At 34.2% G+C, this 24,979-nt stretch overlaps 3 protein-coding genes and 1 pseudogene across 5 annotated transcripts; 3 read left to right on the top strand and 1 right to left on the bottom strand.

Moving 5' to 3' along the window:
- Window positions 1-5,719: 5,719 nt before the first annotated feature.
- Window positions 5,720-9,011, top strand: LOC111800702 (ATP synthase subunit delta', mitochondrial). The gene is made up of 2 exons (XM_023684513.2): window positions 5,720-6,099; window positions 8,376-9,011. The coding sequence occupies exons 1-2, from the start codon at window positions 5,842-5,844 to the stop codon at window positions 8,718-8,720; spliced, it is 603 nt and encodes a 200-aa protein (XP_023540281.2). The 5' UTR covers window positions 5,720-5,841; the 3' UTR covers window positions 8,721-9,011.
- A 3,301-nt stretch (window positions 9,012-12,312) lies between these two features.
- On the top strand, window positions 12,313-13,266 carry LOC111799645 (FCS-Like Zinc finger 3-like). The gene is made up of 2 exons (XM_023683068.2): window positions 12,313-12,576; window positions 12,848-13,266. The coding sequence occupies exons 1-2, from the start codon at window positions 12,452-12,454 to the stop codon at window positions 13,029-13,031; spliced, it is 309 nt and encodes a 102-aa protein (XP_023538836.2). The 5' UTR covers window positions 12,313-12,451; the 3' UTR covers window positions 13,032-13,266.
- A 1,444-nt stretch (window positions 13,267-14,710) lies between these two features.
- On the top strand, window positions 14,711-21,333 carry LOC111800919 (pentatricopeptide repeat-containing protein At2g18520, mitochondrial-like; annotated as a pseudogene). Its single transcript, XR_015422155.1, has 7 exons — window positions 14,711-14,885; window positions 15,211-15,348; window positions 15,450-16,987; window positions 18,118-18,314; window positions 19,488-19,744; window positions 20,138-20,227; window positions 20,932-21,333. The product of XR_015422155.1 is annotated as a pentatricopeptide repeat-containing protein At2g18520, mitochondrial-like (transcript).
- Window positions 18,402-20,926, bottom strand: LOC111800918 (putative serine/threonine-protein kinase PBL19). 2 transcript variants are annotated; one of them, XM_023684838.2, is made up of 4 exons: window positions 19,935-20,926; window positions 19,464-19,724; window positions 19,214-19,336; window positions 18,402-19,132 (listed from the first exon to the last, which is right to left on the bottom strand). In XM_023684838.2, exons 1-4 carry the CDS (start codon window positions 20,286-20,288, stop codon window positions 18,587-18,589), a joined length of 1,284 nt encoding a protein of 427 aa, XP_023540606.2. In that variant the 5' UTR covers window positions 20,289-20,926; the 3' UTR covers window positions 18,402-18,586. The 2 variants fall into 2 exon arrangements, with proteins under 2 accessions (XP_023540606.2, XP_023540605.2); XM_023684837.2 differs by having other exon boundaries at window positions 18,402-19,336.
- Window positions 21,334-24,979: the final 3,646 nt, after the last annotated feature.

The following is a 24,979-nucleotide window of genomic DNA, read 5'->3' as shown; positions in this document are numbered from 1 at the left end:
CAATAACCTTTTTTTTTTTTTTTCTTTTTACAAATTAAAATATTAGTTTTAAAGTTTTATTAAATTTGGTAAAATAATAATATTAATTTTTATACAATAAAATAGACAACTAATTCGTTGATGGAAATTTGAGCTGGATAGGACTATTTGATATAGCGGTGAATTTGTTCGAGACGTGAGAAACCTTTATAAGGGTGTGGAAATCTATCTCTAACAGACGCATTTTAAAATTGTGAGGTTGATAATGATACGTAACGGCCCAAAATGGATAATATTTATTAGAAGTATCTATCCCTAGCAGACGTATTTTAAAATTGTGAGGCTGACACCGATACGTAACGGGCCAAAACGGACAATATTTATTAGCAGTGGGATTAGGCTATTACATCTCGAGTTTTGTACGCTTAAACTGGAGGCTGACACCGATACGTAACGAGAAAAAACAGACAATATTTATTAGCAGTGGGATTAGGCTATTACATCTCGAGTTTATGCTTAAACTGTGAGACTGACACCGATACGTAACGGGCCAAAACGGACAATATTTATTAGTAGTGGGATTAGGCTATTACATCTCGAGTTTGTATGCTTAAACTGTGAGGCTGACACCGATACGTAACGGGCCAAAACGGACAATATTTATTAGTAGTGGGATTAGGCTATTACATCTCGAGTCTTGTATGCTTAAACTGTGAGGCTGACACCGATACGTAACGGGTCAAAACGGACAATATTTATTAGCAGTGGGATTAGGCTATTACATCTCGAGTTTATGCTTAAACTGTGAGACTGACACCGATACGTAACGGGCCAAAACGGACAATATTTATTAGTAGTGGGATTAGGCTATTACATCTCGAGTCTTGTACGCTTAAACTGTGAGGCTGACACCGATACGTAACGGGTCAAAACGGACAATATTTATTAGCAGTGGGATTAGGCTATTACATCTCAAGTTTTGTATGCTTAAACTGTGAGGCTGACACCGATACGTAACGGGTCAAAACGGACAATATTTATTAGCAGTGGGATTAGACTATTACATCTCGTGTCTTGTACGCTTCGTCTGTCACACGACATTAAATCAGTAACTTTTTTTTTTTCACGTAGTTGTATTAAGGGTAATTTTGGTATTTTTAAAATTCATCGAGCGATTTGAATACTATTATCCAATATTAGTTAAAAATAATTAAACAAATATTAAAAAAAATATATGATTTATAATATGATTAATTAGAAAATAATAATAATAATAATAATAATAATTAATAATAAAGGGTATATTCAAGATTCTTAATTTAGTAAGTAAATAAATAAATAAATAAATCGATAAAATGTTTGTTTTTTGTTCCCCATTTCCACGCACTTGGGACTTTGTGCATTTCATTGCTTCATTGACACTCCTCGCATGTCTCTCTTTTATTACCTTAAACTATTCTCTCTCACACTTTTTTATACTATTTATTTATATTTAAAATGACGGTTTAAATTTGACATTAAATTTAATATTCTCGTATATTTACGACGCTGCTGGTAATGACAACGACTAAGGCTTCTACTGTGAGATCCCACATCGGTTGGAGAGGGGAACAAAACATTCCTTATACGTAAAATGACGGCTTAAAATTGACATCAAATTCAACATCCTCGTATGTTTACATTGTTGCTAGTAATGACAACTACTATGACCTGTACTGTGAGATCCCGCATCGGTTGGAGAGGGGAACAAACATTTCTTGTAAGAGTGTGGAAACCTCTCTGTAACAGACATGTTTTAAAACCGTGAGGCTAACGACGATATGTAACGGGACAAAGCTGTTAATATCTATCTATGTTGCTTCCTCCGACTGATCTTCTATCCATATGGTCTGGTAACTCAAAGGAATTGATAGGGCTTGCATGGAACACATGTGGTTTAACTCGATACATTGCGCAAAACATTGTGGACAACAAAACTCGTCTTTAATGGGAGGATACTGACTTTTGTACATGTGGTTGTTGTCATCTTGTGTCGTGAGATGCTCGGTCAGGTCCCTATAACGAGCAAAAAAATCTGTTTTTAGTCGTTGATACATGATCAGTTTTTGGAGCTGGAGTACGTCGAGGAGCTGAGTGACATGGCAACATGACTAATTGAGTGTCGTTACATGTAGCAATGTTGTACATAAAAAAAAGGGAAACTTATCATTTCAAACGAACCACTTTTGAATATGCACTTTAATGTTATTAGTGCATTTACGAGACATAAAATTAAAAGTTAAAAAAAATTGTAATTTGACGTTTATTCCAATATTTTACGGATTAATTTTAAATTTTAAATTCTTATTATTAACAAAAAATAAAATATTTTTATGTAACATAATTCATTTTGCTAATTAATTTTAAAAAAATTACAATATATTATGTAATTAAAATTTTAAAAAATCGCAATCAAGAAATTAAGGTTTCAATGTCGTTGACTAAATAAAGGGTAAAATGGTAAAAACAAAAAAAAAAACAAAAAAATTGGACAAAATTATATATTTTATTATGGGTAAAAATGTATATGTTTATAACAAATTTACCTACCTTATAAGTCAACTTTTAAAATTAATTGATAAATAAATAAAATTAAAAAGTCAAACATTTTCCTTAAATTTGACTTATTTGGAATGACGACAAAATAAGAGAGATTAATTTTTACTTTAAAATATTTTCTTACCAAATCACTTGAATATTTAGGTTTAAAAGTCAAACCCGCTCACCAAAATCAAGGTTTATTACGTTGGAGATCAACTTTCAATTTTTACGGTAAATTTTTAATTTTACTCGATCGTAATTACTTTATTCGGTGTAATTTTTTAAAATAGTAATTTGCACCGAATTAAATTTGATCCATGATTTAATTAATGTTTTTAGGCACACCAATATGTTTCACACGTGGAATTGAATTTGGTCTCGAACAAAATCTGGCTTGACGTCCGCTCTCGGTCAAGTGACGTGGCAGGTGGAACGCCACATGTCCAAATTTAATAAGAACATAGGACATTATACCAACCAATTGATTGTTGCAAAAAATAATAGCATTGAGATAGGTGGTTTCCCTAGCCTTGGTTAGGGTTAGGGTTAGGGTTAAAGTCCACGTGATAATGGTCCATACAGGGCCACGTGGACCTCGTATTGAAGATCTCCTGTGAAGAGACTCGCCCAGTTCTGGAGATACAAATTCGAGAATTTAAAGATGAATAAGTTTACCAAATCAAGCTGATGACAGAAGTCAGGTATGTATCTCTCCTAAAATATCGAGATTTACCGTGCTATCATATCATACCATATCAGCATAGTTCAACTCGATGTCACGTTGATTTAAACAATAACTTGTATGTCGGTATCGGGATCGGGATCGGGATAAAATTATAAGTTTTAAAATATTTGGAAACTAGTTGAAAATTACTAAACTATAATCACATCAAGAAAAAGGTTCACAAAGAAACCTCCTAATGGGCCCAATTGTTTAGAATTTTTTAAGCCCAAAAGCCCATTAAATCAAATTAGTTATGGGCCAATCATCTTAAAAGCCCATCAATTGTTGTTCATATATACATTTTTTTCCCTTTTTTTTTTAAATTAAAAATAATAATAATAATAAATGAAGTCTATTAAAATTATAATTATTAACATAACATGAACGAAAACATAATAGAGGAGTAGTTCATCGCCTAAATTACACTAATTGTCTCGGGAGGTCCATCGATACTAGAATGTCGTGAATTCACTGAAACTTTATTTAACTATACAAACCGAGTGAGCTCATTTGTTTGGGTCTTCTTTAGAAGGTCTATCATTCGACTTTCTTTGCATTTTGGGAGACGGACACGTAAAATAGAGCAATGAATTTTCGACGGAATTTTATATTACTATGTTACTAAACCCTTTGGGTGATAGATTAGATAAGTACGTAGATGAGCTATGTACGTGCTGTTATATATGAAGGGAGGAGGACTAGGAGTGCCTTAGCCTTGACAATCGAATTCTAAACTAGCATGGTGCCGATGGATGCTTCTGATTAGAACAGGAAGATGAGTCAGCCATGTGAAAGTGTTACAGTGTCCACATAGCTGGCTTTTGCCTTTATTGAGCTTCCGGATTGTTGTCGATCTTCTAAGTTGGCCATAAAAAATAGTACATTCAGCACGGATACTCCTAAATATCTTATTGATATCTTCTAGAGCAGCGGGACGGGTCAAGGCACTTCTTGGTCCTCGTTCGCTCGGCCTACCAGCCAAGCCTAGTTCTCGCTTATAGACGCTGGTAGCTTGCTTCCAGGACAAGGGGGCAGACAGTACTAGCCAAGCCAAGCCTGGTTCTCGCTGATAGGAGTTGGTAGCTTGCTTCTAGGACAGGGGGCAGACACTACTAACCAAGTCAAGCCTAATTCTTGCTGATAGGCGTGCTTCCAGGACAAGGAGACACTACTAACCAAGCCAAGCCTAGTTCTCGCTGATAGGCGCTGGTAGCTTGCTTCCAGAACAAGGAGGCAGACACTACTAACCAAGCCAAACCTAGTTCTCGCTGATAGCCGCTGGTAGCTTGCTTTCAGGACAAGGTGGCAAACACTACTAACCAAGCCAAGCCTAGTTCTCATTGGTAGCTTGCTTCCAGGACAAGGGGGCAGACACTACTAACCAAGCCAAGCCTAGTTCTCGCTGATAGGCGCTGGTAGCTTACTTCCAAGACAAGGTGGCAAACAATACTGACCAAGCCAAACCTAGTTCTCGCTGGTAGCTTGCTTCCAGGACAAGGGGCAGACACTACTAATCAAGCCAAGCCTAATTCTTGCTAATAGGCATTGGCACCTTGCTTCCCCGCCTTGCCAACTATAATATATATATAACCGTAAAGTTTACAAACATAGACCAAATTGCTCTATAACTTGGGTCCACATTGCGAATAAATTGTCTGGGGTCAATGTTGCACATTTTGTTGTTGGTCCCTCATGCAAATAAAGTTGACTCAATGCATTACCTAAACTTCCAAGAAACTTCCTTTAAACTACCACAATTCTTATATATATATACATGGTGCATTCGACGTTTTAAGTCATTAAATTCACTAAGCTTATTTTATATCGATACATAGTTTCCGTTATCGAAGCATCTGTAAAACAGTAAGTTGTTCTAATCTAATCGTACCATGTTATGGTCGGGGTCCGAGTTTATACTCTTTCGGTCGTTTCGTTTGCTTCATTGCCTTTTAATATAGGGATAAAAACTGTATACAAATAAATATGGTATCCACAAGCTCTCATGGTTTTGCTTTGGGCTTCCTCAAAAGGCCTCGTATCAATGGAGATAGTATTCATTGATTATAAACTCATAACCATCCCCTAAATTAGCCGATGTGGGACTCTTTCATCCAATAATACTACCGATCTTTTTTTTTTTTTTTTTTTTTAAGTTAAACACGAGAGCGAATAATTATTTATTTTATTAAATTTATCTTAATTCAAGATATTTATTCAAAATTTGAAATTTTTTATTTATAATTATTCACAAATATATTAATTTTACCTTAATTGAAGAAATTAACCATACTTTTTTTTTTTTTTAATTTCATTAATTATTTATTTTGTTACCCAAAATGCCCATGAAGGGAAATAAGTTATGGGCCCAAAAGGACACTCAAAAGCCCAATACAACAGTGAGAGGAAAAGGCTATCTATGAGGCTCAGATCCAAAATCCTTGAGCCGATTCCTCCATTTTCTCAGCTTCGAAACAGTACCAGCGGAACCCTTTCACTTCTCCTTCTTCATCTCTCTCCGACCTTGCGAGAGCCGAGCGACCCACCCTCCAGTCTCCGCCATGTTCCGACGAGCTTCCACCCTTTTGACCCGGCCTCTTCTCTCTGCAAGGGCTAGATCCTTCTCCGCCGATCTGCCGGCGGCTTCTTCAACTGACGATGCGTTTGTCGCTGCCTGGAAGAAGGCGATCCCCACTATTGATCCTCCTAAAACTCCTCTCTCTTTTATGGCTCCTCGTCCTGCTACGCCGTCTTCCATCCCTACTAAGCTCACTGTCAACTTTGTTCTTCCTTATGCCTCCGAGCTCTCGGCCAAAGAGGTTAGTCGTTCGAATTTTGTTTTGCCTGGTGATTTTTTTATTTTGAGTACCAGACGTTGAATCTTGTGTGTGATTTTCAATTTTTTGATGCATTTGATTTGGTTTGATTTTTTTGTGGATTTTTTTTTTTTTATATGTTTGGATTGACTCTTGGATTAACCTTCTGTCTGCTAATTTTGTTGGAAAATCGTGACTCGTTCATTGTTTCGAACCTTCTTAATTAATGCAATCGGATGTCTAGAGAAAAATAATGGACGTAAATTAGCATTTCGTGTCCATGGTTACGAATGCTGGACTGGAAATGGATTTTAAACGAGTGCAGGAAGCTGTTATTGTATTTTTTCCTCTGGATATGAAAGATGAATTCCTTCACTTCATCAGTACGTTTCATAGATTTGATTTTCTTGTTTTTGTTTTTGATCTTTGGCATTCATTTCCTTATACTACCCTTTCACGCTGGAGGAAGTTCGACATTTTCTTTTCATATTCATGGACATGTTGATAATCAGATCAAATTATATAAATTCTGTAAATGTCATGTTCTTTACTCATGGTCAAGGAGTCTCTAAGTGCTGTTGATATGCAGTATCAAGAACTGCTAAATCTGCGTATCTGTAGCGTAGGCTTGTCGTATCCAATGCTGTTATATCAGCAAAATCCTGATAAATTAAGGCGGCATTTTCATTCATCTGTTCATATTATCATCAATTCTCTAAAAGGTTTATATTCATGGACATGTTGATGATCAGATCAAATTGTATAATCTCTGTAAATGTCATGTTCTTTACTGATGGTCAAGGAGTATCCAAGTGCTGTTGATATGCGGTATCAAGAACTGTTAAATCTGCATATCTGTAGCGTAGGCTTGTCGTATCCAATGCTGTTATATCAGCAAAATCCTGATAAATTAAGGCGGCATTTTCATTCATCTGTTCACATTATCATCAGTTCTTTAAAAGGTTTATATTTGTTTCTTAGCTCATCCAGAATCCTATGCCGCAACTGTCCACTTATACCGGTGGCTGTTGTTTTCTATATCCCAGCCCCAGGTCCTTGTGCTTAGTTTTAAGAGGGAAGATCCTCTAATGGGTACTTACATATTCGATTCTCTTCAGTATTGAAAATTCAAAAGGGGCTACTGGTGAAGAGAACTCTGTTCATTAACGCCTTCTATTCTTCCTTTTTTGAGTTAAAACACATATTAGCAAAAGAACATGTACAAGGAGATGAGGATAAAAGGGAGATCAAATATTACATGCCTCTACTAGTTTGAATAACTAACTATAAAAGAATAAAGAGGGAAAGTTTCCTAGGGAGAATTGGCCCACCATTTTTCCCCTTTTTTTCTTCTTTTTGGATCGTAACTTAGCGCGAGCAAATCTTCTAGAGAGCGTGCCCAAAATAATATTCCAAAGCTTTCTTCAGACTTGCTTCATAGAAGGACACCTTTCCGCATTCAGAGAGTCAACTCTGTCCTCTCCAATTCCATTTCCATTGGCGAGAGAAACTTTGGGCCGAGCCACGAAAAAAATCTATGAAAGACAAAAAACAGATTTGTGGATTTTAGTAGGATTTATTCTCATGATGTAGAAATAAGAAAATCAGGGGCAGGGTCAACGATCACTCACGTCATGGGCTGGCAAGAACTCAAGACAATCCTCACGAAACTCTTTCCTCTACGCTTCTTGAGGATTTCTTCTCTTCGATAAAAAAAAACTCTTTGGAGAGAATGCCCCCTTACTCGACTTCCAAGACTAGAAACAAAATCATACCGATTTATCCATCTTCCAACTTTTCCTTAAAGATTCTTTGGGTTTTCCAATATACACATCGCTCAACCTCAGGAAGTAGTGAATGCTACAGTTAAATAGATAAGAGGCAAAAAAAGAAAAGTATGTTGTCCGTAAACTCGAGCTGCTAGAAGTTACTCAGAGTTTATGCTTCCAAGTTTATTATGAACCTAGTGCATCAATTCGATTTATTCTTCATTTTTCTTCTCTTACTGATGAGATGCTATTTCAAATTCACTTCAATTGTTCTGTTTGGTATATCTGCCAAAGACCTAGAAGTTAACTCTAAATGATCAAAGGTTATACTCACTTCAATTGTTCTGTTTTGGGCTCATGAACACTCTTTATCACAGACGTTGCTATGATTAAGGATACTCACTTCAATTGTTCTGTTTTGGGCTCATGAACACTGTTTTGGGCTCATGAACACTCTTTACTCATTGCCCTTCTTTAAAAGTCTTTGTTCTTCCCCCCCATTCCGAACAGGTTGACATGGTAATAATTCCAGCCACAACTGGGCAAATGGGTGTTCTTCCCGGCCATGTAGCTACAATCGCAGAGTTGAAACCAGGAGTTCTATCAGTGCACGAAGGGAGCGACGCCAAAAAGTACTTCGTGAGCAGTGGTTTTGCATTCATCCATGGCAACTCGTACGCTGACATAATCGCTGTGGAAGCTGTGCCTGTAGACCAAATCGACCCCGACCAAGTACAGAAGGGTCTTGCCGAATTCACCCAGAAGTTGAACTCTGCCTCAACAGACTTGGAGAAAGCCGAAGCCCAAATTGGAGTCGACGTACACAGTGCCCTGAACGCTGCCCTTACAGGATAGTTTCCTCGACTCGCAAATCGGCCACCTTTCTGTTTATCTATTTCCAATTATATGTTCCTTCATAACACTGCCTCATTGTGACAGTTCGAGTTAGCCTTCCTCGGTCTCGAAATACCTACTGGGAACACATCGTCTTGGGCTTACCCTTTCTGTGTTGAATTTCAAGTCCTTCACAAATAAATATATTAGGGATGGGTTTTTGCTTGGCCTTATTGGTCATAATCTGGTGGCTTAGACCTCATAAACATTGAAGAATTCTCATTTGAATCTGTATGGATATGATTTAATTCATCTTGCATTTGTTCACAATTTCACAAATATAGCTAAATATGGGCCAATTGGGCTTCTTCCTCTTGGGCTTTCCTCGGGCCCACTCACTATGAACCCGGAACTGGGCTTCACGTCCATTGGGCCACTCGGGCCCATGACTTCACAGACAATTGTTTTCAGTCACGTGATTATAAACGAAACCCGACCAGATGTTCACGTGATGCTGTCTTGTTGAGTTATTACATATTTACTCCCACCAATTGGGACCTGAATTTTCTAGTTGCTTTAAAAGTACACTAGAAGTTACCAGAAATTAACTGCCCAACCTAACCATTTATTTATTTTTTTATTTTTATTTACCGTTGCGTTGTAAAAGACCAACAAAATCAACACAATTTCCAAGATGCATTAAATTTTGCAAACATTTAGAACTGTACCTGTTTCATATTGGAACTTCAAAAATTATTTAACTATTAATTTTGGATAAACATTTATTTCATATTTTGTCCCTTTATTATTGAGTGTCTCTTTGAGTTTAGGTACAAGTTCTGAGACGTTAGGACATCGGACATAACGAGTAATACAATAAACCATAAATTTTATACCCACGTGCATCATACTGAAGTAATTGCTCGTGTATGTGTGTATATATATATATATTATATATATAACAGTTCAAGTTTACCGCTAATAGATATTGTTCGTTTTGTCCTATTACGTATCATTATTAGTCCCACGATGTTAAAATGCGTCTACGGGAGAGGTTTCAACACCATTGTAAGGAATGTTTGTTCCCATCAAATTCAATTAAAAGTTTAAAATTTGAAACAAAATTAGTTGTAAAGACATTTAAATATAAATGTTCTTTACCTATCAAGCCCCACCTGTCCTTTGCATTTAATTTATTAAAAAAACTTTATTGAGAATTGAAACGTAATTGCCCTTATCACCAAGCTTACACGTGGATATATATTTTTCATAATTTTTTTTAAAAAATTACATCATTGACTTATTATATTATTTTATTAATTTTAATTTTTAATTTCCAAATTCACGTGAAATAGAATCCTTTTGATCTCATCCCCAAGCTCTTCCACTCATTTTTTAAACAAAAAAAAAAAAAAAAGGAATATTAATAAATAATTATTTGTTTTTATTATATTAATTATTTATTGGTCTAGAGCAGTCTAACCGTGGCGCGATCTTAACCGTTCATCCTTATCTTCAACAAAACCAGAAATTTGCATGTCCGGCCGTTTCGTATCATTGCCACGTAGCACGTGCAGTTTCTTCCGCTCGAGTCTCTGATGGGGTCCCACGTGTAACGGGCAGCTTAAGATGGAAGGTGGGTGCTGACAGTTGCTGCCCAAAGGGATGCGGGTAGAGTGTGGGCCCCGCAGGACAAGGACCTTGGGAGCAGAGCCAGCTAGACCATGAGTCAGGCGGGGTCCACTGCATCGTTGTCTTTTTTTGTCGTCTTTCTCGCTCGCTTTTTGGGTCCCACCACCCAGTCAGCTCCAAAGCCTCTTTTCGGTTCCAGTCACCTTTTTTCTTTTATTTATTTGCTCTTTTTACCATTTTGCCCTTCCAATAACCAATTATGTCGTTTTCGACCCTAGCTGTGGGACCCACCATTCATTATTCATTTGAGAAGGAAACGAAACGGCTGGAAGAAGGCCCACTTTTCCAATCGTACCCCTACTTTTTGAGTTAATTACGTCATGCCATTTTCTCACAGTTTCAAACTATTTCATAAGCGATGGTTCTTTCGTAATTTATGGGTTACATAAGGGTAAAGTTGGAGTAAACCGAGGAAAGTTTAATTATTTGCTACTAGAACCTCCAACTTTATGTTTATTACCTGTTTTCCCCAACATTTTATTATTATTATCGTGATCTCAAAAACATTGACAAGATTTTATCTCAATATTATATTCACGTTCTTCATATTAAAATATCAAATTGATTTTAAAGTCGTAACAATTGCAATATAATATATACATATAATGAGATAAAACCGAGCTTCGAACTCGGTACCTAATGACCCGACAAACCACCTTGTAATGTTTTGAAAAACTGCTCCGAATAGTGAAAACCATCATCTTAGCATGTTTTGTTATAAAATTACTTGAAATTACGCACGTTTAACTTTAAAGTTACCCATATATTTAGGGTCATACAAGATCATTCTCATTCGAATATAGTCTCGGTTCATTCGTATACCACTTATTTACTCGGGTATCACAAAAAATATCAAAATCATTAACCGAGACAATTAGTTGAGACGTTTTATTATAATAAAGGTATCGTTGAATATCAACATCTTATTTTAGAGCTGAACTTATTAATTGATCGATTTCTCGTACACGTTTCAATAGAAAAATTAATATAGTTAAATATTTTATTTATTTACACAAGTAGTCCTTTTCAAATAATGTAAATACCCCATGATTAAGGAATATTATATTAAAATTTATTACATAAAGCCTCCCTTCTAGAAGATTTTATGCTCACTCCCCCACTTGACGATAAATACAATAAATTTGAGAGCGAAATATAGTAATATGAAAAAGATGGAGGACCAAATTCTAAAACTAAACAAATAATATTAATTTCTTTATTATTATTATTATAAATATTATTATTATTGGCCCATTGGGTTGGGGAAAAGGATGCATGCATTTCCAGCCAATAGATTTTCACCACGGAACAGAGAAAACCACCCATCTCAAAACCAGGATTTTCTTATGGGCAATTATCCTCTGCTTTGCGCTCTATTGAAAGCAACGTAGTTTCAACCAATCAAATAATTTCATATTTTTAATATTTTTATAAAATAAAATTGAAATGTCAAATCATAAATTTAATATTATTGTTTTTAAATAATGTTGGATAATGATTAGTACTAAAAATTTTATAAAAATAAAATGTGAGTTTGTAAAATATTTATTTATTTATTTTCAAATATTTAATTAAGATTTAAAATAGTTCCGTTAAAACATAATTTTAAATTAAATATATTTATATATAATTATATAATAATGTAAATCTAGGCATTATAATTATTGCAAAGGTAAAAAAAAATTAATGCAAGACAACAACTCCATAAAATAACCAATAATGAAAAAACATATTAAATTATTTTAATAAATAATTGAAAATGATGGAAAATAAATAAATAAATAAAACATGACGAAATTAATTTTCCACCTACAAACTAAATTATAATTAAAAATGAAAAAAGTATGCTTATTGTAGTCCGCGAAGCACCTGATTCCCTCTCTTTCCAGCCAATCAATTATAAATTAACCCAAATGCCCCAGCGTGTTCCTTCCCCTTCGGCTTCCCATTTCCTCTCTGTCTTCTTTCTCAGAGCTTTAGCCCTAAAACTCTAAGCTCCCGGATTTCTGCCATTTCCGGCGAATTTTCATCAGCTTTTCGTTTCTTTTCCTTCTTTCACTATGAGAACTGCGCCGCTGTTCTACGCCGGCTGCGCTGATTACCTTATCCCCGAGCCTCATTTCCTTGATTCATGTTCTCTTTGCCGGAAACCGCTCGGACGCAACTCCGATATCTTCATGTACAGGTCTGTTCAATTTCCATAACCTCAAAGAGTTTGTGGTTATCTTGAGTTTTAATTGAGAGTTTTCTGTTTAGTTGTTGATAATTTGAGGCTTGATAAGCGTCGAATTATGCTTGGATCGAATTTGTGTGGTGTTTTTTAGGTTTAGGTTTGTTTGAGTGATGGAAAGTGATTTTGGAGTTGAGTTATGTTTAGATCGGACTGATTTGTGGTCATTTTGTTCTGATTTTGATGTTTTGATCTGAGAATTGAAAGTTTTGTTACTGTATTGCAGAGGAAACACTCCGTTTTGTAGCAAAGAGTGCCGGCAAGAACAGATTGATGTCGATGAGGCAAAGGAGAAAAACTGGAGACGTTCTTCTTCTTCTTCTACTACTTCTTCTTCTAGCAATCAAAGCCACAGAAAACAAGAATCTAGCAAGAAAACTGTTCGATCCGGCACCGTTGCGGTAGCCTGAGATCTTCTATCAGAATCAGAACAAATTTTCTTCTACAGAGAAACAACTTTCCCAATTTGGAAAACGAAAATTGTGAGGTTGAGTGGAGGCTGAGAATGAATTCTCATTACCAGCTTCAGGACCCGATTTTCAGAGAACCAAAAGAAAAGAAAAAAAAAATCCATAAATAACTTTTTGATCTCTGAATGTGTATTAAACAAAACCATGGGAAAGCAGTCCTGAGATTGGGTGGTTCTTTGCAGTTTCTCTTAAGAAAAAAAAAAAAAAAAAACACTCAATTTTGGTAGAATTTTTTTCTTCCCTTCAATTTTGATTATCGAGAATAATTTTTTTTTCTAGAGAATTGATGTTTAAATCGATCTTAAACAAAAAAAAAAAACTAAAACAAAAATGGGAATTCGAGATTAATTTTGTGAAATCAGTATTAAAAAACGAAACTAATGAACAATAATTTAGGAATTCTAGGTTTCATTACATTTTTTTATTATTTTATTTAATTTTGAAAAAAAAAAAATCGAAGTTTCGAATAAAACTGACATTTATTATTTAAAATCGAATCGATAAATTAAAGAAAAAAAAAAAAAGCTTTCGTTTAATATTCTTTTGCAATTTTATTTCTTTAGACAAAAAGATAAGCTTTTGCATATTTCCATTATCTTTTTCAGCCATTGAAAGCAACAAAGTTAATAATGCATCTTTCTAAACAGCTTGGCAAAGGGGAAAAACAAACACTTTATTTAAATTTGTCGTTGAAATTTTTTTTTGTTATATATTGTCGTACTCAAATGCGAATATACGAGACGAGTGAGAATAGATGATATAGGTCGCGTACTGAAGCTAATTGATTCGACAAGTGAGCTGTTACACTCTTTAGCGAATTTTGACTTCCACGACCACTGTTTCCCTGTCTTAATCGACCACCACCCTTTTGTGGGATATAGGTTAGTGCACACAGATAAGCACCGTACCTAGTTTTACTTACGGGAAATTATGTTATTCTTAGGTTCGAGTTCTTTACTTTATGTCATATCAGCTTTAACGACTTAACGTTCGTTATGTAATGTTTAATAAAATTTATTTTTTTAAAAGTAAGAATGAAATAACAAAATTATCGTATAAATAATATATTATAACGAGTCACTAGGATGATAAAAATTAATTAGTTAATTTATTTAAACAATTATATCATAAATATTAAAATTAATAATGCTAAGAGAAATTAATTTGTACCACAAAAATAACGGTCTACCATGCGTTAATAATAATTAAAATTACTAGATAAATATCAGTTATTTTTTAATGTTTTAAATTTTAATATTTTATTTTTTAAAATATTATTTTATATTTGATACGTGTACGGCCTAATTTAGCTAATTAGTGTTGTTAATTAATTTATAAATTGGGATTCGGCCCAAGCCTACTGTCATTGGGCCTTTTTCCTTTCCAGGCCCATTAAGTACATGGGCTTCTCAAGAGAGCCCAATGTCTGGCCCAAATTTCAACTGCTCAGGCCCATTTTGAAATATCGTCTTCCAGTTCCTGCTGACCGTACATGGTTCTCTCTCCCAGTTCTTTCCCGCCTCTGTAACTCGCCGTCCGCCGCGTAATCTCCGATCAACCTACGGGTTGAATGTAAGTGAAAAGCTCTGCGAAGCTGCGCTGCCTTACAATGTTTGTCAATGTGCGTCGCCTACAGAACTCTTTTATGGTACATTACTACATTGGTCTTCTTCTTTGAGTTCACCCCAAACCACATTTTCCTCAAGTTTTTAAACGAGTATTGTTCGTCGTCTTCTTCGGATTTGGATAGTCTTGCATTTGATTACGTAGCTCAATTTTTGCCTTCCAACGACGGTATTTTGTGATTCATTTCTGTGAGTTCAGTGACTATTGATGACTGGCGTAGGGTCACTATTAGGTTATCCAAAGCGATTAAGCTGTATAGGATTTGAAGATACTTTTGAGAAATTTATACCCTGTTTTTTTGGTCAAGATTATGAAATTGTTTGAATGTTGAGGAACCGCGTTTGCGTTCTTAAGCTGGCATTTAAGGATGAGTGTGAAGGAACTGTTAGGTCTTGTTGTGTGGTGTTGTAGGGAAGTTGTTTAGGTATGTGGTTCGAAAGGGACCTCTCCCTCATAATTATATGTTTAACATAATGATTCTTGGGTTTTGTAGAAAGGTTGAAGCATGTGACGAGCAAATTTAGCTGTGAACCAGATGTTTATTCGCATAATACTGTGATAAATGCAAACTGCTTAAAAGGGCAGTCATCACAGGGACTTCACTGGGTGAATTTGATGATCCCAAATGGCTGTAAATCTAGTATTGCTACAATCAGTTCCGTCATTGATGCCTTCTGCAGGGGGGGAGGGGGGATGGGGGTAGTTTAGTTATCTGGGAAACTTTTTGTTGAAATTGTAGATATGGGGATCAATTATTAAGGGATATATCTGTATCTGGTTTGCTTAACGATTCTTCACTATGTGATGTACCTGTCTCAGGACTGTGCATGGGCTGGTAGATACGATGAAACCATGATGTTTTTAGAGGATTTACTCGAGAAAGGATTTCCTCCAACTGGTTGCTTTTAATTCCATTCTTGCAGAATGCGGCAGTGCAAGTTTAGAAGAGAGAGCATTTTATGCCTATGGTACAGTGGCGAATTTGGTTGAACTCCTTCATCTTCCACGTGTAGTTCTTTGCTTATCAGCTAAGCTAGGAAGGGAACCTTGATGAAGCTAGGATAATTTTGTACGACATGATAGAGAAAGGATTCTCTGACAATAACCTGGCTTTTACAGCTCTTTTGAATGGGTGCTTCAGGGCAGGAGATGTTATTACGGCTGAAAGTTTGTGGAATGAGATGAAGGGTAAGGGGTGTTTCCAGATGCAGTTGCATTTGCAGCTTTTATTTATGGGTTCTGTATGTCTGGTTTGATGAAGGATGCTTATGATATTGTGAGATCCCACATCGGTTGGAGAGGGGTATGAAACATTCTTTATAAAGTGTGAAAATCTCTTCCGAGTAGACACATTTTAAAAACCTTGAGGGGAAGTCCAAAAAGGAAAGCCTAGAGTGGACAAAATCTGCTAGCGTTGGACTTTGGTTGTTATAACTGGTATCATAACTAGATACCGGGCAGTGTACCATTGAGGACGTTGGGGCCCGAAGGGCGGTGAGCTGTGAGATCCCACATCGATTGGAGAGGGGAACGAAACATTCTTTATAAAGGTGTGGAAACCTCTTCCTAGTAGACGTGTTTTAAAACCTTGAGGGGAAGCCTGAAAAGGAAAGCCCAAAGAGAGCAATATTTTGTGTACAATTCCTTGATTGGTGAAATCTGAAAAGTGGGAAAACCTAATATTTTTACGACAAACATGATAATTGGTGGGGAATGCAAACAAAGATAGACGAAGTTAGCCATTGGGACGTTCATGGACATGTATAAGATGGGTTTATCTCATGATATTGTCACTTACAGCACATTGATTAATGGTTACTGTAAAGTGACATGGGTAATGAAAATGTCAGATGGTAGGTGGGAACCTGATACAAGGACTTACAGTATACGAATTCATGGTTTCTGCACTGCCAGAAAAATCAAGTGGGCTGGGACGATACTTGAGGAGCTTATTTCAGCAGGGGTTGTTCCGACTACTGTAACATACAATACTATGATTACTGCTCTCCAGTGTCATCCTGGAACATGCTATGATGGATCATTAATTAGAGCATTCTTGTGCTCCATGAATCCTTATCCAAGATTTTTGTAATTTGATAGTGGCACGTGAATTAAACTCTTGAAGTTGAATGGCTGTTCCAATAAATTAGACTTAATGGAGCATCAACAGCGAGAAATCTCATACTCCAAGTACTTGGAGAAGCTGCACAACAATTGATCCCAGTACGTCGACAAATAGAAGAATGTTCTTGGAGGATTCATCCTTTGAGGTAATAATTCGTAAAACTTGTCTCCAGTAGGAAAAACTCCAATTAATCTGCTGTTTTGATTTCTATATGGCTTTGGAGGAACCGTGATGTGTGAGTATTCTGATCTCTGTTTGGCTGATGTTGCGTAGGAATATATTATTTAGTAGCTTGGTTCATAATTTAACCCTGTAACTTAACCCAGAACACCTTAGTTATATATATTTTTTACTCAGTTGACACATTCTATGGCAATGAAAGTTCATAGTTTGAATGTTCTTTTACTTGGTCTTAACACTTATTACTTGTTTGGCCCTTGCTGTATTTGTTTTGTCTATTGATTTCAACTTAGGCTGCCCATGTGAATGACTTTTAGTCCCAAATCGCCATTGACCTATAAATTAGATATCATATAGGGTGAAAGCCAGTGATGAAACTGCAACTTGAATGTTGTTTTCATAATAATAGACTTGTGAGATATATATCTATATATATATATATGCTAGTGTTTGAACCAGCATGTGCGCACCTTAATTATTTTCACGGGAGAACTGCTTGACACATTTGTTTACCAAAGTAACTCATAAGATATTAAATCCTAGGTAGGTGGCTACTATGGCTAGAATCCATGAATGGAAAGTAGAGGTTAAATATTTATTTGTTTACTGTTTCCTTCCTTTCCTTTCATTGCGAAGGAATAAATAAATTGGCCTACTAGTCAAAATAATCAAATCCTAAGTCTAAGCTTAGATGTTTTTTAAGTTCAAACTATAGTGGTTATCCTATTTAAGATAAGATTTAAGTATATGATCTTCTTGAACATGTTTTGTTTTCCAAGTTATAGCTTGTATCCTTGAGTTCTAAGATATTAAATATCATTAAGAAAATATGTACGGGATCAAATTTTTTTATATGAAAAAAAATTGTAGGATCCCTCTTGTTTATAAAAAAAAAAGGTTATAGGATGCCATATTTAATTTAGTCCACTTGCAATTAACTTGACGCCTCACATTTATTAAAGAAAAGGGAGTTTGAAGAGGGAAAAGTGGGTACATCTCTCACTATCATCTTGACTAAGTAGATACAATATTAATGTTTAGTGATTATTAACGATTAAAATAATTTTGTTTAGAAATTGTGAGAATTTATTGCAGGTAGCATCTGTGAGATCCCACTTCGGTTGGAAAAGGGAACAAAACATTTCTTAAAAGGGTGTGGAAACCTCTCCTCCCTAGCCGACGCGTTTTAAAACCGTGAGGCTGATGGTAATATGTAGTGGGCCAAAGCTTCGGCCTTCACAATACCTAAGTTTTTCAGGTGGATGAAGATGAAAGCCGCCCCACCATATCCTGTCAGTATCTATATCTATCTATATGATAATTTGTTTGTTTTCTGGGCCCCATAGGGCAAAAACCGAAGGATTTCAGACAATAGAGTATCATAACTCAAATAGACTATTTACATTAGCTTCTGTTCATCTCCTGCAGTAGAATTTCTATTTGGTGTCCTATGTTTGCTTTTCATTTCTTGATTGATATTCTGTTCTGCTCGTTTTCTTTGCTTTCAAAATTACAGCTTAGTCTATTTACCAAAATCTGATTGTGAAAGTGTGAAACCAGCGTTTTAAGGCACTTTTGCTCTTTGCATTATCATAAATCTTCTTCTACTTGCACCCTCCACATGCTCTCCCAGTTTCTGCAGGTGGCTCATCCGCCTTCTCCACGAATCCATCACCTTCGTTCTCTCTGGTTCTCTTTCCATGTCGGGTTTGTTGTCGATGTTATCAGGACTTTTCTCGTAAGGCTCATTGTCGTCCTCAGCTTTAATGATCTGCTTCAATCTGTTTACTACTTCAGCCATTGAGGGCCTATCCTTCGCATTTTTCTCCAAGCAAGTGTTTGCTAACTTTGCTACTTTTCTAGCTGTATTGATGGGGTACTGGTTTTCGAGCCGAGGATCTATTATTGAACTAAACTTTTCGCTGTCTGGATTGATATATTTAACCCATTCCACAAGATTCTGTTCTGGTCTTGGATGATGTCTCTCCAATGATCGTCTCCCAGTTAAAATCTCATAAAGCACAACACCATAGCTCCATACATCACTTTTCGCTGTCAGATGGCCTGTCTTGATGTAGTCCGGAGCTGCATATCCATTAGTCCCCATCACCTGAGTGTACATGATGTAGTTCATTGTGAGCATCTGTAAGTGATTAAAGGGAGAAGAACAAAAAAACAAACAAACACTTACTGCTGTTGAAACATGAGTGCGCCCAAATTCTGGCCCTTCCCTGGCAAGCCCAAAATCTGAAAGTTTTGGATGAAAATTTTCATCCAGTAGCACATTTGAACTCTTGAAATCTCTGTATATTATCTGTGCCACATTATAGAAGAACATGAGGGTAAATCTAGTCACAGCAAAAAGTGGTATGTTTGTGTATAACTATCTTGTTTAAATGCACACGCCCTCAAATTGAATTCTATTTGAGAAGATATGGTACCTGAACTTCTAATCCTTCATGCAGATAAGCCAACCCCTGAGCTGCTCCAAGTACTATCTGCAATCTTGTTTTCCAAGCCAGTGTCGGTAGCGCCTTGTTGAAGAGATGATCTTCCAAGCTTCTGTTCGTCATATACTCGTATACGAGCAGTCTTTGTATTCCTCTTGTTCCATCCACAGCACAGTATCCTACGAGTTGGACAAGATTTGGATGCTCCACTATACCAAGAAATTGAACTTCTGCCAGCCACTGCTTGTGGCCCTATTTGCAAAATAGAAATGGTAAGTACAAAGAACAATCACTTCCTCATGAAAACTTGCCTTATTTTCCATAGGATTAAAGCTTAACGAATAGTAGTAATGATTTTCTGTTCTTGATGCATCTTATATGGAATGAATATAACCAGATCACCCAATCAGAATCTCCAACAAAGAGAAGAAATTCGCCCAATAAATTCAAAGAAAAACATACCTGTAAGCCATCCTTACTCAGTTGCTTGATAGCAACAACAAGGGGATCTCCCTTCCCATCAATGGGCTTAATTGAGCCTTTAAAGACACTCCCAAATCCTCCTTGTCCAATCTTAAGAAGCCTGTTGAAGTCATGTGTTGCCTCTCTCATCTCTGCAAATGAGAAAACTCTCAAATTATGTGCTTTCTCTTCATACAATTCAGGTACACTCCGAGTCGATGTTAGAGAGCACGAAGAAGCAGCCGTCCGACTGCATCCCGAAAAGTCAGATTCTAGCTCCCCTTTCAATTCAGGTGCGGATCTTTGATGCCTCCTACTCCTGGACTTGTTTTTGAAGTAGAAAAAGCACTTCATTTTCTATTAGATCTGGAAATTTGGCAATTCCCACGTTGTTTTGAGGCCCCAGAAGAAATTTAATGCAGAAGCTTTCAGTTGTTTCTGGTCTCAAAAGAACAGCTGAAAACACATCTTATAGAGATTGATACAAAAGCAAAAACAGAGGAAAAACCACAAGAACTATGATAGGAACGTTCTCGATGCCAGATTGAAAAACTCCGAGTACAGAACAGAAAGAAACAACAGCTGAAGGAGAAGAAGAAGGGAGAATGGGGAAACAAGGAGACAAAAGAAGACAATGGTGGAGAAAAGACTTGTTTGGTAATACTTGTACACAAAAAACAGACAAAAAAGGCGGCTCTTAAGACTCTCTTACGGTGAGATCCCACATCGGTTAGAGAGGAGAACGAAACCCCCTTTATAAAGGCGTGGAAACCTCTCTCTAGCACACTCGTTTTAGAAACCTTCTGCTAACGATGGGTTTGAGCTGTTACAAATGGTATTATAGCCAGGTTTCGATCTTGCGACCCGTGGGTTACTCTTTCCTTGTTCCTTGAAACAGTCCAAACAAAGATTTGTTAAACAGAAGCTTGAAGCTGGAAAGAAATTTGAGGAGCATTCTTTTTCTGACTTGTGCTTCTTGTTTCTTCTTGTTCTGCAGGAGATCGATGAGACCCAGATGGGATCAAGGGAAAGGGCCAATTTGTTGAGTCTGGCTTGAAGTTTCAGGATCCATTTGAGCCTATGGGTACGTACAGTTGTTCTTGGTCGTTGCCTCTTTATGATCTCATGATGTTTGGTGGGTGAACTGAATGAATGAATCAACGAATTTTACTGCTCTGTTTTGCTTTTTGGATGTCAAATAGTTGAAGATAGAAGCATGGTCAAAGGGGAACCCAAAGGATAGACAAAATTATGATTTTTTTCCCTTTAAATTGCAGATTTGACCCATATAGTTCGGCTCGAGATCTCTCGAGCCCCTTGTTGTACCAATGTCTATATTCCGTTCTTAGGAACTAATTAATTTCAATAAAAACCAAAGGATAGACAAAATTATGATTTTTTTCCGTTAAATTGCAGATTTGACCATATAGTTCGGCTCGAGGTCTCTCGAGCCCCTTGTTGTACCAATGTCTATATTCCGTTCTAGGAACTAATTAATTTCAATATAAATTTTTTTTATCAATTTCACAAATTAATTACTAAATAAATATACAAAACTTATTTAATATTATTTTTCATTAAAGTGGTATTTGTAAGCATATAATTTGGTAAAATCTAATTTTCTTGAAGAAATAAATATTTTGAAATTTATTGGATTTTTTTTCTCAAAATAATTACAATAATAATAAGTACAATAATTATTTATTTATATACGTCAAACATCATAGATAGACTTTTTCTTTTTACTTTTAAACAAAATTTATGACAAATGGTTCCATCAAAATTTGCTGCAAAGTCAAGAGATGAGAAGGTTAGTTAATTAAATATTAAATTAAAAAATCATTTAAAATATTAATTTCAATAATCATTTAAAAAATATTAATTTCAAACTAGACAAAGTGAAATTCCAATATTGCCCTTCATAATATTTCCAATTTGTATCCATTAAAAAAATGTTAATTATGGTAACTTTTAGAAACTTGAGCTACATTTCAAAATCAACAGCTAAGATGCCAGGTTTTCTGACCGTGATATTTAAGAAAATAATAAAAGTTGACTTTGACTTTTTTTTAGTTGACTTCCTTTCCTTTTCTAGATTAGTGGCAATTGTCGCGTCGTAAAAGTTATAATCTATGTTTTAACTCGTTGAATTATACTCAAATTAATTTAAAAAATGTTAATATAATATATTTTTTTAATATTTATTATTGAAAATCTTATAAATATTAAGACCACCTTAATAATTATTTAAATAAATACCAAATTTTATTTTTAATTCTCTCATTTTTTCTACTATTCTACAATTTTTTTGTAATTTCTCTACTAAATTCTTTCAAAATTCTCGAGTCAAGTCGTATTTAGTAGGCGAAATCATTTCTACAATGTTAAAATATTCGATTTTTTCTCATAACACATGACTAATGTGGTTGACTTTAAACATCACGTCCAACGAAATAAAACAAAACTAGGTTTCACATGAAACTCATGCAGTTTCAGTTCATTCATGTATCCATCTTTTACCCGAGCGTTGTAGTAATAGAGATATTGTTTTAAAAGAACGAGCAAAATTTAAAGTTTTTTTTTTTTTTTTAATTATCTAATTTAACCTATGTATGCTTATAATATATTAATTTCAAACTATGCAAGATGAAATCCCAATATTACCCTTTATAATTTAAATAATTTATTTAAAAATTTGAGGCAGATTTCAAAATCAATACCAAAGCTACGAATTTTTCTGACGTTGACCGTTGTGAGAGTAACAAAGGACAAATAAAAACAAAAACAAAAACATCCAGTTGACTTTGACCAAGTCTTTGTTGACTTTCTTGCTCAAAAAATATGTTTTCAATATTTAAAAAAAAAATCGGGAAAATATTACAATAAATGTATAAATCTAATCTTTAAATTTTCCAGCTGATTTGAAAAATATAATGTTTGGGTAATTATTTTTCATTTTTTTAGAATAATTAATAAAAAAGAATATAAACTTTTATGTATTATTTGATCAATTTAAAAAATAAAATCTAATTTTCTCACTAAAAAATTACAATTAAAATAGTCTTTGAAGAAAAATGCTGCAATCCCCACAATTTAAGGAAAATATTTTTTATAATTACTAAATTACAATTAAAATAATTTAATAATAATAATAATAATAATAATAATTAGTATATTTAAAAAATTAAATTTTTTTTTTTGAAATTCTCTCTCAATATTTTCAACCAAACTCTTCTAGATTTAAATAATTTCTCTACCAAATTTTTCTAAATTTGGGTTGAGTCAAGTCTTATTTGGCAGGTGAAAACGTGTAATATTTTCAAAATTATCAAAATATTTTAAATAAAAATAGTCCTGCTCTATGCTCGGGATTCCGTCCAGAATTTGAGATCTGAATTGTAACGTTCCAGAGAACTAAAAATTATACCCACAAATTAACACGGGTTTTTTGTTCTCACTCATATGTTTTATATAAAAATTTTCGAGAGGTCAGTTAACCTGAGATTGATTCGTATTAAATATACTTCATTGTTATATTACAATTACTCGTATGTTAATATTGTTACAAATAAAGATGCCATGAGACGGGGACGGAGAAGGGGAGCATTTCTCGTCTACGTCCTCACCTTCTATTTCAATTCATATCTTTGCGAAATTGTTTATTTATTTTTGTTGGAATTAGGTCGAAATTCTCTAATATATATATATATATATAAATAAAAAGTGAGGTGAACAAAAATAAATAATATAATCTTTATCCCCGACCCCATTTAATTAACGGAGTTAAATAGATAGCTCTAATTACAAGTCATAATTATCGAACATTATCATCCGGATGTTATTAAAATTTGTGACAAATTAATATATTTTATTGGGTAGGTTAAATTAGTAAAAATATTTATAAATTTTGTATTTTGTCTTAAAAATACTCTTAAACTAAAAAAAATGTAAAAAAAAAAAAAATATTTATAATTTCAATATTTTAAAAAAATATCCTTAAAATTTTAAATTTTCCCTAATACCCTTTCAGTTTAAAAAAAAAATAAAAAATACTCCTACATTAACATTTTTAACTTTTATATATAAAAAAAATTAAAACTAAAATTAAAATTAAAATTAAAAAATTAAAAAATCTTTTATAAATGTTAATGTTAATTTTTTAATTTTTAAGAGAGTTTAGTATATATATTTTTAAATTATTTGAAAGTGGAAGAGTATTATCATAATTTTAAAAAAATTTAAACTCATTTTTTAAAAAGATAAAATATAAAATTAAATGATATTTTTATTAATTTAATTCCAATATTTGTTACACAAAATATCTCTCATAAATTATTATTATTATTATTATTATTTGGTTTCCTTTCTTTTTTAGGAAATATCTGAGCTTATAAAATTCCCGCTTATTTCAAGAAACCAAAAGTATTTTCCTTACTCTGGTAACGACAACAGGTTACTTTCTTCTCCTCCTTTCTTTTTTAATTTCATAATTAATTATTTACTCAATTCTTACCCTCAAAATTTTACCAGTCCCATTGAAAATCTACCCAACCGTGGTAAAACTTATAGATTTTATTCTTTATACTAATATTTATCTTAACCGTAATAAAACTAATCTTTGTTTAAACTAAGAATTGAGTGACTGGAAAAGAGATTTTTTACTGTTAGATAAATTCGGCTAGAGACGGAAGATTATATTCTCTATCTAGTTATTGCTTTTTTTACATATAAATATATATTATAAATTATAATAAATTAGAATTTATATATTTTATTTGTTCGAATGGACTGTCATTTTATTTTAATCTATTATACTTTATTTTAGGTAATAAATGAAATTAGGGTTAAAAACTATTAGTTTTAGATTTTCTGATAAATATGATGGTAATATTTATGTAGAAACTATGATGTAATATTAAAATTTTAATTTTTTTTTAGACATTGAGTTAATCATATTAATTTTTTTTATAATCTTTTATTAAAAATTATATTGTAAAATAGAAATTATACCCTTGAAAATTTTCAAACTATTTTTTAAAAAATTA

The sequence above is a fragment of the Cucurbita pepo genome, chromosome 8, assembly GCF_057944985.1.
Source record: "Cucurbita pepo subsp. pepo isolate OVF chromosome 8, ASM5794498v1, whole genome shotgun sequence".
NCBI classification, from domain to species: Eukaryota; Viridiplantae; Streptophyta; class Magnoliopsida; order Cucurbitales; family Cucurbitaceae; genus Cucurbita; species Cucurbita pepo.
This window is presented reverse-complemented; position numbering and strand designations above follow the sequence as displayed.